The following is a 23,622-nucleotide window of genomic DNA, read 5'->3' as shown; positions in this document are numbered from 1 at the left end:
GAACAAAATCATGACCAAAGCGATCTCTTCAAATCACATCATTTCAGATTCCTGCGGTGTAAATGTATAGTAGGTTGGATCAACGTTTTATGGAAAAAATATAATTTAATCGCATCAACACCTTATACAGTTTTTCAATATCCAATGCTGCAATCTCCTTATGCTTCTAAAATTACTGCTCACAATTTGGATGCGACTGGTTGAGCCCTCACTTTTCTTATTGCGATTGAAATTTGAATGGCAATGAAAATCAAGAATTTGAATGCATTTTTCTCGAAGGAAGGTCAAATTTTACATGAATCATGTTACCAATGATAATAAAATATAGCCTAAAGTGTGCTGAAATAAACATTGACGAAGATCACAAAGTGATCTGTGATTGTAAATAAAGTTAACCTTCTTCATGCATTAGCTGACGCTCACCCCGCTACCGTAGTGGATGGAATGGGGTCATAATGACCCCAATACACGACTAGGGTTATGGTGGTCAAGCAGTCAACTGAGAGGTCTGATATTTTTCAGCTCTGTTTTGCTGTTGAACATAACATCGGAATATGTATCATCAATAAGTTTCGAAAATCGATGATGGCTTTGTTAAAATTGTTGCTTTTCTAAATGAAGTGTTTTCAGGATTCAGGAACATTTTGGCTAACGTCGACGAAAAGTTCATGAGAACATATTCGACGAGAAAGGCACTATCACCACTAGGTGGATCAATCTGGGTTTTTCTCACTGTGGTTATGCATTGATAAGATATACAGTTATCTGAAAACTCGTGATGAATACCAGGACTTTGCCTAAGACTCACTGCAATTTTATCATTTTTATACTCGTTTGCAGCAACAGATAGACTGACATCTAATGGAAGTTGCTATCATAAGAAGGCAATGAAAGTTGTTCGAATGATCACTGAAAACTTTTACCCTAAACAATCACAACGGAAACGCAAAATTCCAGCAACAAAAGACAGCACTGCGCCAACAAACCACACTCCAGATTGGTTACGGTTATTTGCAAACTGACTTTGAGGTCATTTAGTGGAAATCTGTTTTCCGTTGTGCGAAATGCGATAAAAAAGTAAATCTTATTTTCGAAAGTCCTGTCCCTTGAGCGTCGTCGTGCAACGGCAGCAACATCCGAAAACAGCCGCTGCGAGTTCCGAGCCCCGTTCGAATAGGTACTTACAGAGCCACCCAATGTTTTTGCCCAAAAGACATGTTCGACGGAAGAAGAAAAGCAGAACTCCGAAATAGGATTTCCTTCCTCGATGCCTTCCCGCATCGTGGGGGTTCACCTCGAGGGCAGACTATTTTCGCTTGAATTTCGTGAAAAGTCTGCAACGACGACGGAAAGGAAATCCCATTGAGAAATCGTCGTCATATAATTTTCCAATAGCTTTTCGTTTCCTTGAGAGGACCGACCGATGACGTTGGCAAAAGACGCACTGCCTCCGTCATATGGATATTATTTGTTTGTTTGAATTCCTTTACGTTTTCTGCCTTTCTCTGGGGTGCTAGAATTTTGGTTCTACCGAAATGGAAATTATGCTGGGTCGTGTGTGGAACATTCCAATTCTGTTTTGGGTAATAAAAATAATCTGTTTTTGCCAGCAAGACGAAAGACGTTCGAAGGGGTCACCAATTGAAATCTGCAGTTCCGTTCCATTGAATTTGCTCATTTTGATCACAAGAATAAAATTGGATGAATGGAAGGTCGTTACAACAAGTGGAATTGTTCATCTTTCATACTCTATGACAGACAGAATTCATGATTTTTGCAGCTGTAGAATTGCATCTGAAGGAGGTTAAATGACACAGAATTTCTGTTCATACGCATCACCAGTCCATAACGCTAATTAGTTTTGCATAGAGTAAGGTGGGGCAAAAATTCGACCCTGATTTAAAATTCATTTTTTTTAGATTGAAGCAGATACAAATAAATGTATACCTTTTGGTGATTCTTCCATCCATGAGCTAAAACTTTGCTGAACATAGTTACGCCAAATGTCTTTTCAATTTTGAGCTACAACACTTTTTGTGTGTCTTATTCGAACACACAAACTCTTGCCCCCCCCCTCAACCCCCCCCCCCCCTCCTTGTGCAAAAGTTCGAATCTAATGTTTGTGGAATTTCGATGACCGTAGCACACTACTTTGACACTTTGGTAATAGGAAGACCTTAATCCAATTAGTATTTGATGTTGGAACAGGAATACAGGAATACAGTTCGATCTGGATTTTACCCAAATCAGGGTTAAATTTACTACACTAAAAATTAGTAGCTTTCCACCAAATTCAGAAAAAACATTTTTTTTAACTTTAATCAAACTTTCTCACTAATTCCACCATTTGTAGAGATAATAATTATGTGCATTTTGCAGAATTTTAGGTTTTTACCTAAAGTTTCCACATGCCTCGAACTCTTGCCCCAAAATTCGAACTTTTGCCCCACTTTGCAAAGCAAAAGCAAAGATAACCCTACACATTGTAGTTGCTACTCCGCAATTGACCAGAACAAACGAAGTTGCACAGAGAACCCATGAATGGTACTTGGGACTAGCTACACACTCTCAATGTGCACAAATCGAGGGTTCAATATTTGAAAGTCAATAACGGCACCGGCCACGTCCCTACGGTCATCGGGAAAGGGAAGGTTCGACAACCGTTGTTACTAGAAACCGTGGAATCCGCAGCATCCCGACAGTTGTCTCGGGAAGGAGTATTTGTTAGTAGGGTAAGGTAGGGTTTGAATCTAGGAGTCACCTATGGCAATCGCAAGATAAAAAAACACAATTTATTTTCACAATACTCACTCCCATAACAATGCACCCACGACGCGACAAAGAGTCCTTTAAAACCATCCGTGGAAATGTGTCACTTTACCCGCGCAGAACATCGCGATTGTGACAAAATTTACTTCATTGTATCATCCAGTCATCTTATACGCCGTAATTGAATTGTTTATGCCATTTTTGTAATTCGTGCATCAAAATAGCATTCCGTGGATAATTTTGTGAATCACTCTACCACCTCGAGAAATTTCTGGTGGAATCCGTGGAGGCATTCCAGGAGAAATCTCTGGAATAATTTTAGGAGGCCCTGGAGGGCCTTATAAAGGGTATCCCAGGAGGCATTACTAAAGCAGTACTTGAAAGAATTCTTGAAAGAAGCTCTCAAAATCTGCTGGAGGAGTCTAGAGAAACTCCTGAAGAATTTCCAGGAGGAACTACAGTCTGGTCTCCTACTAGACGCTGCCACCCACTTTACGCCCACCGTAATTTCGCAGCTGTCTTGAAACCAATCAAGCTGATTTTTTGACTGTGATTAGAGTATATTACAAGCTTGTCTCATTCCAAAAATGAACTGAATTGGTTGGAAGACAACCTGGAAATTACGGTGGGCGTAAAGTGGGTGGCAGCGTCTTATAGGAGACTCGACTGTACTTAAGAAATTGCTTGAGAAATTATTGGTGTAGTTCCCTGGAAGAATTTCACGAGGAATCCCTGGAGGCATTCCCTAAGGAATCCTTGAAGAATTTCCTGGAGGAATCCGTTGGGAGGAATCCGTAGAGGAATTCCTGGAAGAATTCATGAAGGAATTTCTGGAATAATTCATGGAGGAATTTCTGGAGAAATATTTCAAGACTTTCCAGGTTAAATTTCTGGATGAATTCCAGCAGCAGAGGCTCAATCACGAACCCCTGAAGGAATTCCTGGAGCATAAAATCTGGAGGAATCCCTTTAAGAAACCCTGGAGAAATTCCTGGAAGAATCCCTGGCGGATTCCCTGGAACAATTTCTGGAGGAATCTCTGGATGCATTCCTGCGGGAATCCTTGGAAGAATGCCTGAATGTTTCCATGTATCAGGTATCAGGTATCAGTAGGTCGGCACTAGAGGCACGTTCTCCTCCATTTGGGAAATTTGTGCCATCGCCATGAACACGAGCCTATTCATCATTTACCTGACGGAAAAGGGAAGGAAAAATGATAGGACATGGGAAAGGACAGGTAAGGGAATAGGATCGTCATACTCGCAAAAGCGTACCACAATGGGTTCACATAGGGTCCTGAAAAGGACACTGTAATAACGCATAAGCGTACCACAATGGGTTCAAACAGCGCCCTGAGAAGGGCACTGTGATAACGCATAAAGCGTAAAGAGAGCCTATAGCTCTTTACCACAGCGGGTCAAGAACATCAGAACGTCCTGAAGATTCGGGTTTCTGAAGTCAGTTTCACTTAATAAGTGTTTCCTGAGTACTCGGAAACGCAATTGCGCAAAAACTGGACAGTTACATATTAAATGATACGAAGTTCCATAATCGGATTCACAGCTATCACAGGCAAATGAATCAGCTTGCTGAATATTCGCCATGTGATAATTGAGTCGGCAGTGGCCAGTCAATGCTTTGACCAGCATGCTGCAATTCTGCTTTGACAGATTTGTTAGATACTTTGCCACCCCTAGAGATGGCTCAGTACAATACATGAGTCGGTTTTCTCGGTAGAGCCATGCAAGCGCGAGTGTGGAATGCGGAATCAGATTAGCTTGAGAATTTTCGAATGGCAGACAATTTTCAGGTAAGAGTGATGGGGGTGCGAGTGAAAAATCCGGGATCAGAATCGCGCTACAATAATCGTAGATCAGTCGGTTTCCACGGTAGGGAGATGGAAACGCGAGCACGAAATCCGGGATCAGTGGTCATCGTGATCAAATAAATCATAATCGTGATGAAGACCGCGACGTGTGTTTCCATATAACTACCCAGCCAACCATATATCGTAAATCATTGTGTGGAAAAATCGTATATTTACATATATTGAATCAGAATTGTATAACAATATGTATATTTGTTGACAATGATTGCGTAAAATCGCATTTCACGCCAAATTAAATTTCAATTGCGATTTTGTTTCATAAAGTCGTCTCCGATCATAAAAGGTGCGAGATACTATCGGTAGGATCGCACAAAAAACATACATTCTTAGTGTCAAGCTGTAAGTTCGCTAGCATCGTATATATGATTTCGTTGAATCGTGGAAATCGTCGCTTCACATCGTATATGAATCTGCTAAATCGAGCTTGCTACCTAAAGGTATGATGAAAATCGGTGAAATCGTATACAACTATAACAATGTTGTTTACTGATCGTTTGCGTCACACTTGCGTCGTATACGAAGTGAATGAAACCGTAGAAATCGTATATTCATTTTTATAGTCGCATATGAGTGTTACTGCACTTTTAATAGGCAAATCTTAATCTGGGAAATCGTAAATGGTTTTGTTTACATATTTGTATGATGGAGAAAAAGAAAAAAATGTATTCATCACAAATTTGTATATTTGTTGTTGTTGACACATTCCAACCATGGTAGCAATAATTTCAACCAAATATATAGGTTTTCATACTAGCAGATGACTTACAATAACTGATGTATAGATTCCAACAACGATGTGAATTCCAGGCCTCTTGCATGGCACCAGTTTTGGTGCCACTCAATGCACAACAACAACGCTCCCACCACAAGTCTCGCACCGTATCATGCTATTTTTTATTCGTTTCATGCCATTCACTTTGAACTCTCTGGTTTCAACTTGGCAATATAGCCAATAGAGATAACGCGCAGTTCTCAATCAAAGGACCTAAGTTCGATTCCCACTGAACACCAATTGGTTTTTTTTATTCGAAAATCTTGAGTCGTATATTGGTACTCTCAATCGTAATAAGATCATGCATAATCGTATATTTAGACGAATTAAATCGGCGAAATCGTAGAATGTTTTCGAGAAATCGTAAATTATGTTGGATGGAATCGCAGTAATCGTATATATGATTCGATATGGCCTCCACTTTAGTATGTATATGCCTGTTTCGTGCATTGAATACGATTTCTTTGGTGCTATATATGTGTGACTATTTCAGTTGCTATTTTGATATAGCAACCAAATTGCTGGCTGGGTAGTGGATCATATCACCTAACAGAGGTGGCTCCTAGATCCACACCTTACCCTACCCTACTAACCACCATTCCTTCCCGTGACAACTGTGGGGATGCTGTGGATTCCACGGTTTCTAGTAGCAACGGTTGTCGAACTAACATTCCTTCCCTTTCCTGATGACCGTAAGGACGTGGCCAGCGCCGTTATTGACTTTAAATAGCTGAACTCTCGAATTGTGCACATTGAGAATGGTTAGCTAGTCCCAAGCTTTCACATTCATTGGCTCTCTGTGCAACTTCGATTGTTCTGGTCAATCACGGAGTAGCAACTACGATGTGTACGGTTATCTTTGCTTTGCTTTGCTTTGCTTTGCCTAGAGATGGCTCAGTACAATACAATTTTGTTTGACGACATGATTCCAAACTATTCCAGTATTGTTTGTGCTGAGTGGCAGCCCAGGTGTGAATCTGAAGCTTCACCCAACACTTGGATACCGGAATAGCTGGCTCAGAGCCAATGAAGTCATGTGATGCTCCAGTGCGAGCTAACTCATCAGCCAATTCATTTCCAGCGACGGAAGAATGGCCAGGTACCCATACAAGGTGAACAGCGTTTGCTGAATTCAGCTCCTCGATTTGAGTTCGACAAGCGATAACTATCTTCGACCTGGAGTTAGCCGAAGCTAGTGCTTTAATAGCAGCCTGGCTATCTGAACAGAAGTATACTACTTTGCCCATTACGTGCTGCTGAAGTGCTGATTGCACTCCACACATAAACGCAAAGATTTCGGCCTGAAAAACGGTGCAATGTCTACCAAGTGAATAAGACTGATACAGCCTTAGCTCACGAGAATAAACACCAGCACCTGCTCAACCTTCGAGAAGGGAGCCATCAGTGTAACATACGATGCCGTCTGAAATACTTCTCTCCAGATAACCAGATGTCCAATCTTCCCGGGAAAGGAATTTCGTGGAAAATGTCCTATATGGAAAATTACAAGCAATTGTAAGATCACTTGGAGCAAGGACAACTTTGTCCCAATTCATCAAAAGTGGAAACAACGAGGTGTGTGTTGAACTGCGGTTCACAGGAGTTTCCTCTAGTAAACCGAGTACCCATAGACGGTAAGTGCAAGAAAGTGCTTCTTGTTTGAGATGAATGTGTAGTGGGGCAACGTCAAAGAGCACTTCGAGCGCTGCCGTAGGAGTTGAAGAGAACGATCCAGACATCGCCATTAAGCACATCCTTTGGAGATGGCCTAATTTTGATTGGACCGTTCTCACTTCGCCCTTTTGTCACCACACCAGACATCCATAAGCCAATATTGGACGAACAACAGTTGTGTAAATCCATTTGATATACTTGGGTTTAGGACCCCAAGTTGTACCAAAGGTTCGCCGGCATTGCCCGAAGGCCATACAAGCTTTCTTGATTCTGAACTCAACATGAGGTGTCCAGGAAAGCTTGGAATCAAGAATGACTCCAACGTACTTTACCTGTTTAGTCACATTGGTTTCAGAATCAAAGAGACGTAAAGGTCGAACACCATTACGGTTTCGCTTTTCCGTGAAAAGAACAATAGATGTTTTACTCGGATTTACCAAAAAGCCATATTGGCGACACCAACCCTCAACTATCCGTTGAGAGGAATCCGTAGAGGAATTCCTGGAATAATTCATGGAGGAATTTCTGGAGAAATATTCAAGACATTCCTGGTTAAATTTCTGGAGGAATTCCAGCAGAGGTTCAATGACGAACCCCTGAAGGAATTCCTGGAGCATAAAATCTGGAGGAATCCCTTTAAAAAACCCTGGAGAAATTCCTGGAAGAATCCCTGGCGGATTCCCTGGAAGAATTTCTGGAGGAATCTCTGGGTGCATTCCTGCAGGAATCCTTGGAAGAATGCCTGAATGTTTCCGTGTAGGAATTCCTGCAGGAACTTGGAGGAGTTTCCAGAAGAATTCCTACTGAAGGAGTTCATTGAAGAATCCCTGCAAGAATTCCTGGAGAAATCTCTGGAGGAACCCTTGAAAGAATTATGGGAAAAAATCGTGCAGGAATTCCGTGGAGGAATTCCTCGTAGAATACGTGGAGAAATTCATGGAGGAATCCGTGGAACAATCCCTGGAGATATTCATAAATAAATCCTTAGAAGGAATGCTGGAGGAAACTCTAGGATATTTCTGGATAAATCCCTGATGTAATCCCTGGAGGAATTCCGGAAGGAGTCCTTGAAGGAATAACAGGATAAATCCTTGGAGGGATAACAGAAGGAATCTGTGGAGGAATCAATGCAATAATTCCTGGAGGAATTAATAAAAGAAGTTTTTGGAAGAACCCTTGCAGGGATTCCTACAGAAATCTCTGGAGGAATCGATGGAGGCATTCTTGAAGGAATCCTCGGAAGAATGCGTGGAAGAATTCCTGGAAAAATCCCTGAAGAAATTTTTGGAGGAATTCATGAAGGAATCCATTAATGAACTCTTTGAGGAATAACTAGAGAAATTCCTGGAGGAATCTCTGGAGAAATTCTTGAAAAAATCATTGGAAGAATTTCTGGAGAAATTTCTAGAGGATTTCTTGGAATAATTTCTGGAAAACCCCGTAGCGGCAGTCCAGAAGGAATTCCTGAAAGATTTTCAGGAGGAATACTTGGAGGAATCCCGGGAGGCGTTCCTAAAGGAACCCTTGAAAATCTTGAAGATAGTTTTGGGAAATTCTTGGAGAAATCCCCGTTGTAATCCTAGGAGGAATTCTTGAAGGAATCCGTGAAGGAATTCTCTGGAGAAATTTCAGTAGAAATCCCTAGAAGAATCCCTCTTGAACTTCCTAGAGGGTTTTCTGGGGAAATTCCTGGAAAAAAATGCAGGAATTCATAGAGAAGATGATTGAAGGAACTCCTCGAGGAATTTCCTGAAGAATTCCTGGAGGGATTTTTGAGGAATATCTGAAGAAATTCATTGATGAATCCCCGGAAGAATTTCTGAAGATATTCCTGGAGAAATTTCTCGAATAATTGCTAATGGAGTTCTTGGAAGAGTTCCGGGAGATTTTTTTTTTCTTGAGAAATCCGTGGACGAATTCTTGCAGGATACCTGAAGGAATTCTTGGAGGAATCCCTGGAGGAATTCCTGGAGAAATTCCAGAAAATTCCTGCAGAAATCCATGAAGAAATCCCTGAACGAAATTTCGCTAGGAATTCCTGGAAGAGTTCCAGGAGAAATTTATTTAGGATTTTTTTGGAGAAATCCAAGAGGGAATTCCTTGAGGAATCCCTGTGGAAATTGCTGGAAGAATTTCAGAAGGAATTTTTGAAGCATTTTTTGGAGGACTTAATGGAGGATTTCCTGGAGGATTCCTGAAGAAATTCTTTGAGGTATTTTTGGAGAAATATTTAAGGCTTTCTAGAGGAATTCCTGGAGAAATTTGTGGAGGATTTTCTGGAGGAATACATGATGAATTCCTTGTGGAATCCCTGGAGAAATCCCTGAAGAATTTTTTGGAGGAACTCATGAAGGAATTCATCAATGAATTCTTGGAGGAATAACTAGAGAAATTCCTGGAGGAATTCTTTAAGGAATTTCTGGAAAAATATTTAAGACGTCATGGAGGAATGTCTGGAGGAACTCCTCGAGGAGTATGTGAAGGATTTTTTTCGAGGTTTTTTTTGAATAAACTCATGGATGAATCTCTGGAGGAATTTACAAAGAAATTCCTGGTTAAATTCCTGGAGGAATCCATGAAGGAATCCCTGGAGGAATTGCCGGAAAAGTTCGGGGAGAAATTCTCTTAGGAGTTTCTGGAAGAATTCGTCGAGGAATTTCTGGAAGAATTCTTGGTGAAAATTTTGGAGGAATTCTGGCAGAAATTCCTAGTGAATTTTCTGGAAGAAATCCTGGAGAAATTCCAGCAGCAATCCCTGGAAGAATTCCTGGAGGTATTTCTGGAGGATTCCTTGGAGGTATCCCTGGAGGAATTCCTAGAAGAGTTCCGTGAGAAATTGATGTAGGACTATGTGGAGGATTTCGTGGAGGAATTCCTGGAGGAATCCGTGGTGAAATCCCTTGAGAAATGTCTGACGAAATTTCTGGAGGAATCCATGGAGGAATTTCTGAAGGAATTCCTGGAAAAAAATCTGTTTAAATTCCTGGAGGAATCAATGGAGGTATCCCTGAAGGAATTCTTGGAAGAATTCCGGGAGCACACTTGAACTTGGATCCCACGCTGAGGGAAGTTAAGGATGCCATCCACCAGCTCAAAAATAACAAAGCGGCTGGTAAGGACGGAATCGCAGCGGAACTCATCAAGATGGGCCCGGAAAAGTTGGCCACCTGTCTGCACCAGTTAGTAGTCAAGATCTGGGAAACCGAACAGCTACCGGAGGAGTGGAAGGAAGGGATAATCTGTCCCATCCACAAGAAAGGCGACAAGTTAATGTGTGAGAACTTTCGAGCGATCACCATTTTGAATGCCGCCTACAAAGTGCTATCCCAGATCATCTTCCGTCGTCTTTCACCTAAAGTAAATGAGTTCATGGGAAGTTACCAAGCCGGTTTCATCGACGGCCGGTCGACAACGGACCAGATCTTCACCGTACGGCAAATCCTCCAGAAATGCCGTGAATACCAGGTCCCAACGCATCACCTGTTCATCGACTTCAAAGCGGCATACGACAGTATCGACCGCACAGAGCTATGGAAAATTATGGACGAGAACAGCTTTCCCGGGAAGCTGACTAGACTGATAAGAGCAACGATGGACGGTGTGCAGAACAGCGTAAGGATTTCGGGTGAACTATCCAGTTCATTTGAATCTCGACGGGGACTACGACAAGGTGATGGACTTTCCTGCCTACTATTCAACATCGCCCTGGAAGGTGTTATGCGACGAGCCGGGCTCAACAGCCGGGGTACGATCTTCACGAAATCCAGTCAATTTGTCTGTTTTGCGGATGACATGGATATTATTGCTAGAACATTTGGAACGGTGGCAGAACTGTACACCCGCCTGAAACGTGAAGCAGCAAAGGTCGGACTGGTGGTGAATGCGGCTAAGACAAAGTACATGCTGGTAGGTGGGACTGAGCGAGACAGGACAAGCCTTGGCAGCAATGTTACGATAGACGGGGATACTTTCGAGGTGGTAGAAGAATTCGTCTACCTCGGTTCCTTGCTAACGGCTGACAATAACGTGAGCCGTGAAATACGAAGGCGCATCATCAGTGGAAGTCGTGCCTACTATGGGCTCCAGAAGAAACTGCGGTCAAAAAAGATTCACCCCCGCACCAAATGTACCATGTACAAGACGTTAATAAGACCGGTGGTTCTCTACGGGCACGAGACGTGGACGATGCTCGAGGAGGACATGCAAGCACTCGGAGTTTTCGAGCGACGGGTGCTAAGGACGATCTTCGGCGGCGTGCAGGAGAACGGTGTGTGGCGGAGAAGGATGAACCACGAGCTCGCTGCACTTTATGGCGAACCCAGCATCCAGAAGGTAGCCAAAGCCGGAAGGATACGGTGGGCAGGGCATGTTGCAAGAATGCCGGACAACAACCCTGCAAAGTTGGTGTTTGCTAACGATCCGGTTGGTACAAGAAGGCGTGGAGCGCAGAGAGCACGATGGGCGGACCAGGTGGAGCGTGATCTGGCGAGTGTTGGGCGTGACCGACGTTGGAGAGCTGCAGCTGCAAATCGAGTATTATGGCGGCAAATTGTTGATTCAGTATTATCATGAATTTGATGTTAACTAAATAAATGAATGAACTTGAACTTGGAAGAGTTCCGGGAGACATTTCGTTAAGGATTCTCTGGAGGAATCCCTGAAGCAATTCCTGGAGAAATTTCTGATATACTCCCTCGACAAATTTCTGAAAGAATTCCTGGAGAAAGTTTTGGGGGAATTTCTGAGAAATTTCTGAAGAAATTCATGGATTAATCCCTGAGGAAATTCCTCAAGAATTTCCTGGATTAATCTATGTAGGATATATTCAAAGAATTGTAGGAGAAATACCTGGAAGAGTACCGTGAGAAATACCTTCAGGATTATCTGGAGGAATCCATGGAGCAATTGCTGAAGGAATCCCTGGAGGAAATATTGGAGGAATTCTGACGGATATTTCCTAGAAAAACATTCAGGAGGAATCTCTTGAGGAATTCTTGGAGTATTTACTGGAAGAATTTCTGGAGGGATTATATGTAGAATTTCTGGAGAAATATATGAGGCTTCCTGGAAAAAAAATCTGGAGGAATGTCTGAAGGAATTCCTCGAGGAATTTCTGAAGGAATTCCTGGAGGAATTTCTGGAAGAATTCTTTGAGGAATTTCTCAACGAATTCTTTGAGAAATTTCTGAAGAAATTTATTATTTAATCCCTGGAGGAATTTCAGAAGAAATTTCTGAAAAAAACTGGAGAAATTCCTGGAGGATTTCCTGGAAGAGGGAGGCATTCCTTTAGGAATCCGTGGCGGAATTCCTGGAAGGCATCCCTGGAGGCATCTTGGAGGAATTTCTGAAGGAATGTCTGAAGGAACTTCTCGAGGATTTTCTGAAGGAATACCTGAAGGATTTTGTTGTGGAATTTCTGAATAAATTCTTGAATGAATACCTTGAGGAATTCCTGGAGAACCTTCAGGATAAAATCCCAAAGAAATTCCTGGAGGAATGCTTGGAGGAATTCCTCGAGCAGTTCTTGTAAGAGATCCAGGAGACATTCCCGGGGAACTCTGGCAGAAATTCCTAAAGGATTTTCTGGAGTAATCATTGAAGAAATTCCTGGAGGAGTTCTTCCTCGACAAAATTCTGAAAGAATTCCTGGAGGAATTTCTAGGGGGTTTTTAAAAAATTCTAAAGAAATTCATGGATTTCCTGGATTCATGGACGAATTTCTGAAGAAATTCTTTGAGAATTTCCTGGTGGAATCCATGGAGGAATCCTTGAATGAATCTCTCGGGGAATTCTTGGAAGAGTTCCGTGAGAAATTCCTTTAGGATTTTGTGGAGGAATCCGCGGAGGAAATATTGGGGGAATTCTGGCAGACATTCCTAGAGAATTTTTCCTAGAAGAAATCCTAGAAGTAATTCTTGAGGTATTTGCTGGAGGAATTATTTGAGGAATTTCTGGAGAAATAAATGAGTCTTCCTAGAGAAATTTCTGGAGGAAACCCTGGAGGAATTTTTTGAGGAATTTCTGAAGAAATTCAATAATGAACCTCTGTAGGCATCTAGGAGGAATTTCTGGATTAATGTCTGAAGAAACTCCACGAAGAATTTCTGAAGGAATACCTGGAAGAATTTCTGGAGGAATTTTCTGATGAATTTCTGAAGAAATTCAATCATTAATCCCTGGAGGAATTTATTGGGGACTTTCTGAAGAAATTCATAAAAGAATCCCTTGAGGAATTCCTGAAGAAAATTCTAGAAAAAATCCAGGAGGATAAATTGGTAGAGAAATCCGTAGAGGATTCCCTGGAGAAATTCGTCGCGGAATTCCTGAAAGAGTTCCGGGAGACATTCCATCGGGATTCTCTGGAGGAATTCTGACTGTATTTCCTAGAGGATTTTCTGGAGGAATCCCTGGAGGTATTCCTGAAAGAATTTCTGCAGGAATTTGTGGAGGAATTTTAGAAGGATCTTCTGTAGAAATTCATGGATTTTTTTGGATTTTCTGGAGGAATCCGTGGAGCAATTCCTAGAGGATATAGTGGTGGAATTCTAGCAGACATTTCTAGAGGTATTTTCCTAAAAGAAATTTCAGGATGAATCTCTGGAAGAATTCTTGGAGTATTCACTGGAGAAATTTTATTCTTCACTCACTTAACCTAATTTACAGCTCTATTGTCCACTAGGGCACTGCGTGAGCGATTCCAATTGGATGCTGTACATACACTTTGTACAGCGCCTAAATGTATTCTATTTCTAATTGTCCTACATCGAACTGGTGGCCGTTGCGCTGCTTTCACTTTCTACCCTATCATGGTAGAATGATGAGCTCGAGGATGTTGATGTGTGGCTGTTGGTTGTTCCTGTTTCCAATTCGATTGGGGGTCAATGGATAATGATGGGTTGCCGTTCGCCGATGTCCAAGTATCCGGGTTCATTTGAGCCATGGGCTCAGAAGAGGGTCAGTGTCAGCTGCTCTCAGGGGGAAAGAGCAACTGACGAAAGTGCCGGGGATGGGATCGAACCCTTGACCATCTGCTTATGAAGCAAACGTGTAGCCACTACGCCACGGGCCCCTTCATCACTGGAGAAATTCTAGGAGGAGTTTTTCGAGAAATATATGAGGCTGCCTGGAGGAATTACTGGAGGAATATTTGAAGGAACTGCCTGAGGAATTTCTAAAGAAATTCCTGGAGGAATTTTTTTGGAGAATTTCTGAAGAAAATCAATAACGAATCCATGGAGGCATTCCTGAAAAAAAATCCTGGAGAAATTCCTGGGAGAATCCGTGGAGGATTTCCTGAAGGAATTCCTCGAATAATTCCTGGAGGAATTCCATGAAGAATTCCGGGAGAAATTTTTTAGGATTTTCTGGAGGAATACGTGGAGGAATTTTGGAGGATTTCCTGAAGGAATTCATGCACGAATCCTTGGAGGAACCCTGTTGATTGCAACAAGGATTCCGATCGAAATTTTCTATCTAGGATTTTTGACTCAATCTATGGAGATAAAACATAAACCTTAATGTCCAGATCCAATATGTTCAATACACTTAACTAGACCGGCAGAAGAAAATCTAGATTTTTCTTGCTATTATACAACAAATGGACATCCTTTTCAAATAACAAAAATGCCTCCTTTTTATCAATAATATAGGACACTACCCGTCCATTGTAAGTGTTTTCCTTCCTATTATTGGAATAGGAGTGTTGTTGGTCGATTGATGTCCAATCAACTGAACTGGAATGGTGGGACCACAGATGGTTTTCTTTTCTTGCGCAGCGACCATCAACAAAAGAGGTAACACTTCACAGAGCTTCAAAGGAACATCCGACAGCAGCAGCAGCAGCGCGGCGGCAGCAGTGAAAAGGGAAAAACCACTTGAAATTGTTGCCTCTCGGTTTTGAATGGGAAAATGGTTATTCTTGTTGTGTCCAGTGCAGATTGAAAATGGTCGATGGAGGTGGTTATATTCCTATTTTTCAAACGATGCCGGATTAAGTGGATCCTGGTGAAGGGTTTATTTGGACACCGTTTTGGGATCGCTTTCAATGGGTGTTGTTTGGGGAGAGGGGAAAGAGATAGAGTGGGTTCAACTCAATCAAGATGTTCAAGTAGATAAGGTGATTTAGACTTTATAGAATTTATCAGGAATGAAGTGGCCGAAGATTGTGAGTCTATTAAGATTCAATCTAAATCAGTTTTATTGATGCGATAAATCAGTTGGAAAATTGTCAATCCTTGACTAATGCCAAACTATTTTCTTCTCTTTTCATGTTTCGGATTGCAGCAGATAAAGCCTCACCTCCGTCGTCATCGTCGGCGGGTATGGTCGTCGGTTCGTACGTGAAGGTGTGCTGGATTACCTTCTACATCTGTACCATTTGTACCGTGCTGTTGTACTCGCTCCGGGTGGGAATCTCCTGATTGTACAACCTGAAAGAGATCATCAAAATATAAATCGAACCGACAAATCGCCAACAAATCCGAACGATCACCCCCTCGAATCCTTCCCGCCAAGAACTAGCGGAGAAACCAACAAAAAACAACGCCATCACATCTACAACAAGCTTCCAGAGGACGAGAGCGAGAGAACGACGACGATTGCTTCATTCCTTCCACAGACCCTAGAAACTAGATTGTTACTTTTTTCGCCTTCCACTAGAAGCCCCCTCCCCGCTCCTGGAGCAAAACGACTTGAAGTAAGCGATAAAAGGAGCATCGTAGCGGCATAATTGGACCTGTCCAGCTTGACCAGCTAGCAACCATATCCGGAAGCAACCGGCCAATTTTACTTTTCAGCCACATTCGGAGTGGCTCCTGCAGAAGAGGAGCACAAGAAAATCAACGAATTACTACCCAGCTATCTATCCAAATGGCCAGTCAGGAACAAAGCCCTGCATTAGGGTGAATTAGAAAACTTAAAAACTCAATGATTTAGGTTCGCAAGACAGCATGGTTCGAATAAAATACTACGTAAATTTGTCAAAAAACGAACAAATCTAAAAAATTTCTAGGAGCTCTAAAGTTGCATCGAAAAACCAAAAAATCACATACAAATAACAGCTCCTGATGGTAAAAACAACAATCCAACAAATTAAGTTTTGAACATATGACTACTCAATGTCACAAAAAAAAAAAAGCCAAACCACCCTAGAGATTCGCAGCGCATCCAACACGAACCATCCTTGGCAAGTTGGAAACTGGCTGTGGTTTTGTTTTCCAAAAATTGACTGTAATTAACCGGGATTGGCCCTGGACAAGTACCTACCTACCTATGTAGCTGTAGTTGGTTCGTTGGTCAGATGGTCGGGTGGAAACAAGTAAATTGGCGTCATGATGTGCCGAAAATCACTTACCCTGAGAGCGTTTTGTACACCACGAGAGCACGGATAATTGGGATAAGAGGAGTGCCGAGAGGAAGAAGCGAGCAGTTGAAAGTAGAATTAAATTGAGGTTTTAGGACGTAATGAATAGAGGAAATTACACGGATGATGCATGGACGAAAAATGTGTGGTGTACTAAATTGAAGGTTAGGATTACTAACACTATAAGGATGAGAAAATCCAGTTCTTATACATTAGGTTAAGTAGCCTAAGCTCAAATAGTAACGCTTAAGTTTGTGTTTTTTCCACAAGTCATTGAATTGTTGACTCACACAAGGATACATTGGTTTTTCTTGTAACTTTTTTGCATTAAGTTCGTGAGTCGAGTAGCACATGAAACAATATTCATATTGTTAAATGTTTTATATTTCTAAAACTTGTTGATTGCGTTTAAAAATAGATTTAGATTTTAAGTTCAAAAAAAAAAAAAATAGAAGTATTTAAAATTTATCGTTTGTAATATATAGATACAATATAAATGAATGAGATAGGCTGTCCCAAAAATCAACGATCGAAAAGTCGAGGGGTTCAACCCTAAAATAAAAGATATGCATATTTGAAAAAATAACATTTTTTGTATTTTTCTATGAACGTCTAATTAATCTTCAAAAGTGCTGGTTTTCCAAATGCTGCGTTAATGTTACTATTTGCTAGTAAAGTGACTAATTTTGGACATTTTCCACCAAAATTTATTAAAAAATCATGGTTTGGTAGCCTATAGTAAAAATTTCAGATTTGAATTTTTAAAAGTCGCTCCGACAATTCTAAATACTATGAGTTCCATCGGTAAATCCTATGGTTTTAGTTTTGTTTCAGAAGTTCTTTTTTTAGCTCCCTTCATTAATTCCTAAAAAAATCCTGAATTCCTCCAAAAAATACTCAAGAATTCACTTCTGGTGTCCATTGGGAATTCTTTCAAGTGTTTTTTCGACAATTTCTTCAACAGTTTTTTTTTTAATAATTTAGTAGTTTTCTCAAGGTTTTATTCACGAATTCATTTAATTTTTTTCAAACGTTTTTCCAAAAGTTCCTTCAACAAGCACTCCATCATTTCCTTAAAAAAACACCCAGGAGTTCCATAGAAAATTCCTGCACAAAATCCATTGGGACTTTTTCCCGAAATTTCATTTGGAATTTCTACGAGAGTTTACTCAAGAATATTTTTCAAAAACTCCTCGGGTCTTCATCTAGCAAAAATACCTTTAACTGCTACCAAGTGCAGAATTAGCCTTTAAGTTAGGCTGACACAAATTTCGATTTTCTCCCTTGAAAAAATTTTGTCGGAATTCGACATTTTAAGGGGGACACAAATAAATTGTTCAAGAAATTTTAATTTTTTTTTTGTGAAATTAGAATCGACGAGAAAATCTATTTTGCCTAATTGTTTGGGTAATTTTTCATCAATTACATTTATTATTTTCCATACCACCTTGACGAGTCAACGATCAAAGTAACAAAAGAAAAAAAAAAAGATTTGTTCTAACCTTCATATACACAGAAATAAAAACAAAATAAAATTTGAACAAGTACTTCAGAAATTCTTTAAAATTTAAAAAAAATCTTAACCCTCTAATACTCAAATTTCTTATTTTGATCAAAATATAACGTTTCGCCATCTAAAATCGATTCGAGCATGTTTTGGAAGATGATTTCTTTTTCTCGAATTTAAGAATTTCAGTTTTTGATTTTTCTAATTTTCATTTTTAAACATCCTTACACTTTTGTAATTTTCCTGGAAGCCTATTTGGCATACCGATTTTTTAAGATGAAAACATTTTGAGATTCTATCGTTATTGTTGAATTACACTAGTTTACAGCATTTTCGAACTCAGTAAGCTGATGATCATTTTAGCTTACAAAAAGTTACAGTGGAGCGGAAAAGTTTTTAACTTTCTTACAAGGTTGATGATTTGAAATCGATTTTTGTTCTACTTTTAAGCAAAGTCTCTCAATTCACACATCTCATTCTCCGTAATCAATGCATCGATTGAGGTGAATTTTTAACTGTAACTTGCTTACATATGCTACATCAAATAAACGTTGAGAAAGAATTTTAGATTTTTTTTTTGTTATTGAAAAAATATATTTCTTCATGTATTTTTGGAAATTTTGCTAAAATTTGAGGAATTTGTCCCTAAAACTTGCCGATATCTTGAACTTTATCAATCTGACGAAAAACCTGCATTCAGATGATCGAATGGTATTATATTCAGCTTTTAATTTATGGAAAAAGATTTAAATATGATTGAACAAAACGCAAGATATTTGAATCTAAGTTAATTCCACATTTTAAAATGTTGTAAAACTCGATATTGAGCTAAAATTCAAAAACTGTTTTACTTAAAATTTTTTGAAGCACGGTTTCGAAATCAGCGCTAAATTGTACTTCAAAAATTGTGGTCGTTGACAGAAGCTCACGACTTTCGATTTGTTTTGTAAACTAGTGTTATTATTATTTTGATTTTTTTTCATGACAAATTTTATTTTCCGTCTAACATTTAGGAAAAAACTTTAGAGTGTATTCAAATCTCTTAAACTCTTCTACTATAATAGAATTAGAGACGAATGCTCCTTCTGGGTGAAGTCTCTCTAAACAAAAAAAAAAAAGAATGATCGGGGAAAAGTTTTAAATACTTTAATTGCTGCAATTAAATACAAAAGAAACAATGACATCCAAAAGGTGACCAAACCATCATTTTTTCAATGATTTGAAAAAAATGTTATAACGCTTTAAAAGACGTCAAAAACCATTGAATGATATACAGAACAGTCCTAAATATTAGTTAAAAATATAAAAGTTTGGGCAAGAAAAAATACAAAAATGTTAAAACTTTACCCCGTGTGAAGGCGGGGTTATGTATTAGAGGGTTACGAAACCTAATTCCTGCAGGAAATCGGATTTTTCCGGAGTTTCATTGAGCATCCCTCCAGAAGTTTTTTTGTGATTTTTCCAAGACTTTTCCCGTAAAGAATTTATTCAGAAACTCCAACTTCAATAACTCCAGAAGTTTCTTATGAAATCCCCTTCCCTCTCGCTCCGCTGAGAATTCATTGAAAATTTCTCCTGTAAATCATTTTTGTTTTCGTCGAGGAATTCCATTGGGTTGTTCCTTTCAGTATTCAAACTAAATTTCTAAATAATGCTAAAAAGCCGGACTTAGCTGAATGTGCTCCTTCAGTAGTTCCATCGGGGCTTTCTCCGAAAGTTTCTTCGGGAATTCTTCCAAGAGTTTTATTATAAATTCCTTCTGGAAATCCATCGGGAATCCATTAGGGATTTCAATCCGGAATTTCTTCAAAAATTCTATCGGGAATTCCCCCATGAAATACACATCCGAAATTACTGCAGGAATTCCTTCTGTTCCAGAGCTCCAATGGCCGTACCTCCAGGATTTTTTTTTATAAATATTTCAGAAGATTTTCGAGAATTGTTCCCATAATTCTTCTGGAAATTACCTCATGAGTTTTGAGGGAACTCTTTGTTCAGGAATACTATCAAAAAATACTGCAGAAGTTTCTTATGAAATCTCTCGTGACTTCCTTAGAGGGCTCTTCCAGGCGTTGCTTCGGGATGGATCCAGCCGTTTCATTGGGAATTCCTCCAGTTGTTTCTTTAGGGTTTCACACTCAAAAATAAATGCCGGGATTGGCTTAGTAAATCTCGGTTTAGGTTCGTTAGCTAAAATCTCAACTAAACGCTTGGCGTTGAATATTTGATGCTAGTGGACTCTTGGATAAAGTGAACAAACATAACAGTTGAATTCCGTATGTCGAGCGCTGTACTGTTCGAAACTCGACAAAATAATGCAACAAAACCGGGTACTATCGGACATTTGTCAAAGAGTTCCTTAGGGGCCATCCATTAAGTACGTCACGGTCCTAGGAGGGAGGTGGTTTGTGAAAGTGCGACAAGCAATGTATTAGGAATAGGAAAAACCCGTACAAAGGGGGGAGGGGGGTCGAAAATTCTCAATTTTAGCGTGACGTACTTAATGGATGCTCCCTTAGGGAGCTCTTCACCTCACCTTGCGCATCAGGGTGATATTTGATACAAACCGTGCACTACGTAAGCGAACTGTTGCCAACGTCTGCAAGCTGTTGCATTAGGAAGGTTAAAGAGTGCCTTCGAGATTTTTTTCAAGAATTTTTCAGAAATTTCTCTACATGTTCTTCAATGACTTTTTGCTTAAAGTGTTGGAAATTTCTGCAGTAGTTGTATTGACTATCTGTCTGGGTGTTCCGTTGGAGATTTCCTCAGAAGTTCTATGGAAAATTCATCCAGAAATCCATCGGCAATCCATTTAGTAGTTCTTCATTGATTTATTTTTCAAAAAGGTAATTATAATTTTCACTTGAAGTGTTTTGTGGAAAGTTACCCCGAAAATGTATTAAGTATCCCAAGTAATATATTAAGTTTTGTTCGGCTCTATAAGAAAAGTACAATACTAGCAATAAAATTGATTTTTACATCAAAACCTCTTGATAACCTCTTTAAGAGCATCTTCCGGCTAAGTGGATCACTCACACCGTTTTAAAACCTAGTTGAAGAATTTTCAATCTTGCTAATTTGAGCAAAATAACTATTTTCCATTCACGTTAGCTAATTCTTAAATAGGGCGGCGACCATAATTAGCAAAAATAAAACGAAAGACGAATTTCGCGCCAACTCGACCAGTGGTTGGCAACACCCTCTCAGAATCGAATGAAATTTGGTGGGCATAAAGACTAGGTTTTTATAAGCAACTTTGCATACTTAAATTTTCGAAAATTTTCAAGAGTAACATTTGAAGAGGGTCTAACTTTTTTTCGAAAAAAATTTTAAAATCGATGTAGCTCAAAAATTGCAAGACCTATAGAAAAGTGTTGTATGGGGGACTTTTAGAGAATTGTCCAAGCTTTCATGAAAAAATATTTTAAAAATTCTAAATACATTTTTACACGCTAAAAAATATATTTTTAAAATTAAAAGTCAATTTACAGAAAATGCCCACTTTTTTTGTGTTTTGAAATTTTTTTCCAAGAAAGTCAATATTGTTGCCTAACTTTCCTCCATACATCACAAGATGGGCACTTTTAAGGAAAAAAAGTTTTTCTAACAAAAACTTTTTCATGTTATTTTTTTAGCGTGTTGCGCATTAACTCGTACAGGATGTATCAAGAATCCTTATACCCATTTAATAACACTCAATGGGCATTACGACTTTGTTTGATTGGGTGCCTTCTTTTTCTTGGCGTTACATCCCAACTGGAATAGAACCTGTTACTCAGCTTGTTTTGATATCTGAATGCATAAAACAGCATTCTGTTTGCTGAAATTGTATTATTGTGTGCCTAGAACCAGTGAACTAACATCATTATTAGAAGCGAATGATAAAGAATCGGTTTTATTTCAACAATGGCTAACCACTGATCGATGCAATTTGGAAACTATTACTAAGACTATAGACGAGTTTGTTCCGTATTTTGTAGAAAAAGTTGATAAGCTTATAATTCATGATTTCATTTATAAAGAACAATCCTCATTTTTGCGGGATGAAAAAGAATCTCTTAACCTTCCGTAACTCGCGCGGTTGGACACCACCGCCAGCACCACGCTAATGCTGAGTACAAGAAGCGAGATTTTTTCAACGTGTTGTACAAAATACAACAGCGCGATCGCTCGAAGGTTAAACAGGGTGAAGTATTAACAATTTGTGACTTTTCAGAAAATTATTCATTTATCATTCAAAATTCAGCTCAAGGTTACCATTGGAATAATTCTCAAGCTACCATTCACCCCTTTGAAATGTACTACAGAAAAGAAAATAAGTTGGAAAACTTGAGCTTTATAATAATATCTGAAGTACTAACACACGATACAACAGCAGTTCAGTTATTTATATCAAAATTGCTGGACTTCAGTAAACAATCGATTGATTTCTCAAAAATTACTTTCATGTTAGATGGAGCAGCAGCTCATTATAAGAACAAAAAAAATTTGCCAGTTTTCGGTCCAATTATGGATTGGAAGCAGAATGGCACTTCTTCGCAACTTCACATGGCAAAGGTCCATGTGACGCTGTTGGAGGTACTCTCAAGCGAATGGCAAAACGAGCAAGTCTTGCTCGAGATTATGGAAACACAATCACAACTCCTCGAGAACTGTATGACTGGGCAGTTAAACAGTCAGATATACATATAACAAAATTGAATTTCTGCTTTATTTCAAATGAACAATATGCAAAAATGACGGATGAACTTGAAGAACTACACATACACATACAGTCACGTAAAAACAATACCTGGTACACAAAAATTTCATTCATTTGTGCCAATTTCTGAAAATCAAATTGAAGCGAAGAAGTTTTCGAATTCAAAAGATAATCCAAAAAAGTTTACTTTGTTTCAGATAGACTAAAGATCTAATATTCAAAAAACGTTACAATAGAATGTATAAAAGAAGGATGTATATATTGTAGAAAAGAAAATAATTGAATACACATATACATATGTACATATTTCATCAATACACAAGCGTTTTCATTGATATAAAACCCTAAAAGCAAATTTGTCTTGAGCCCTTTCCAATATCAAGCACGTTTTCAATGTCAAGCACGTTAAGATATTAAAAAAGTAGTTGAGCCCATTAAGTTTTAATGAATTGTCATTAGGATTCTGGATACACCAAAACCTCCATTTAGGTAATGGGTCGGGACTGCCTAAATAGAATTTTTACCTAAATGGATTCATTACCTAAATGGATTCAGTTCATTACCTAAATGGAGTACAAGGTTGCAAAGAAGTTTAACTAGGGAGAGTAACTCGAATAGGAGATTTAAAGATGGTCATGCGGAGTTTCAGAGAACTTTCAAGGGAGTTTCTGTAGGGGAGGGGCTTCAGGGGCATTTTCGGGGGTTTTGAAGGGTCTCAGGTGAGAATTGTCATGCAAATGACTAGCTGGGCGCGGAACACAAAAAACCCTGAAAAATTCCGCCAGACTGAAAAATTGTTGAATGTCGGGTCAATGTCGGGTAAATTTTTATCGTATGTTGGGCCACTGTTGGACCAACATCGAACAACTGTTCGGTCTATGTTGGGTTTGGAGGCCAACATAAAAACAGGTGAATGATAGGTTAATGTCGGGTATGACGTCATCAAG

At 39.5% G+C, this 23,622-nt stretch overlaps 1 protein-coding gene across 4 annotated transcripts in view; it reads left to right on the top strand.

Annotated features, from left to right (window-relative positions):
* Window positions 1-23,141, top strand: part of LOC115255007 (uncharacterized) — a 717,425-nt gene extending 694,284 nt beyond the window's left edge. For 3 of the 4 annotated variants that reach the window (XM_062850108.1, XM_062850106.1, XM_062850107.1), the window contains exon 8: window positions 15,389-23,141. In XM_062850108.1, coding sequence (XP_062706092.1) covers window positions 15,389-15,525 — 137 coding nt within the window. In that variant the 3' untranslated portion in view covers window positions 15,526-23,141. The remainder of the gene's footprint in view (window positions 1-15,388) is intronic. The other variant, XM_062850109.1, reaches the window with a different exon arrangement.
* The last annotated feature ends 481 nt before the right edge of the window (window positions 23,142-23,622 follow it).

Source organism: Aedes albopictus, chromosome 2 (genome assembly GCF_035046485.1).
Source record: "Aedes albopictus strain Foshan chromosome 2, AalbF5, whole genome shotgun sequence".
Classification (NCBI taxonomy): Eukaryota; Metazoa; Arthropoda; class Insecta; order Diptera; family Culicidae; genus Aedes; species Aedes albopictus.
The sequence above is the reverse complement of the archived record's forward strand: the minus strand, read 5'-3'. Positions and strand labels throughout refer to the sequence as shown.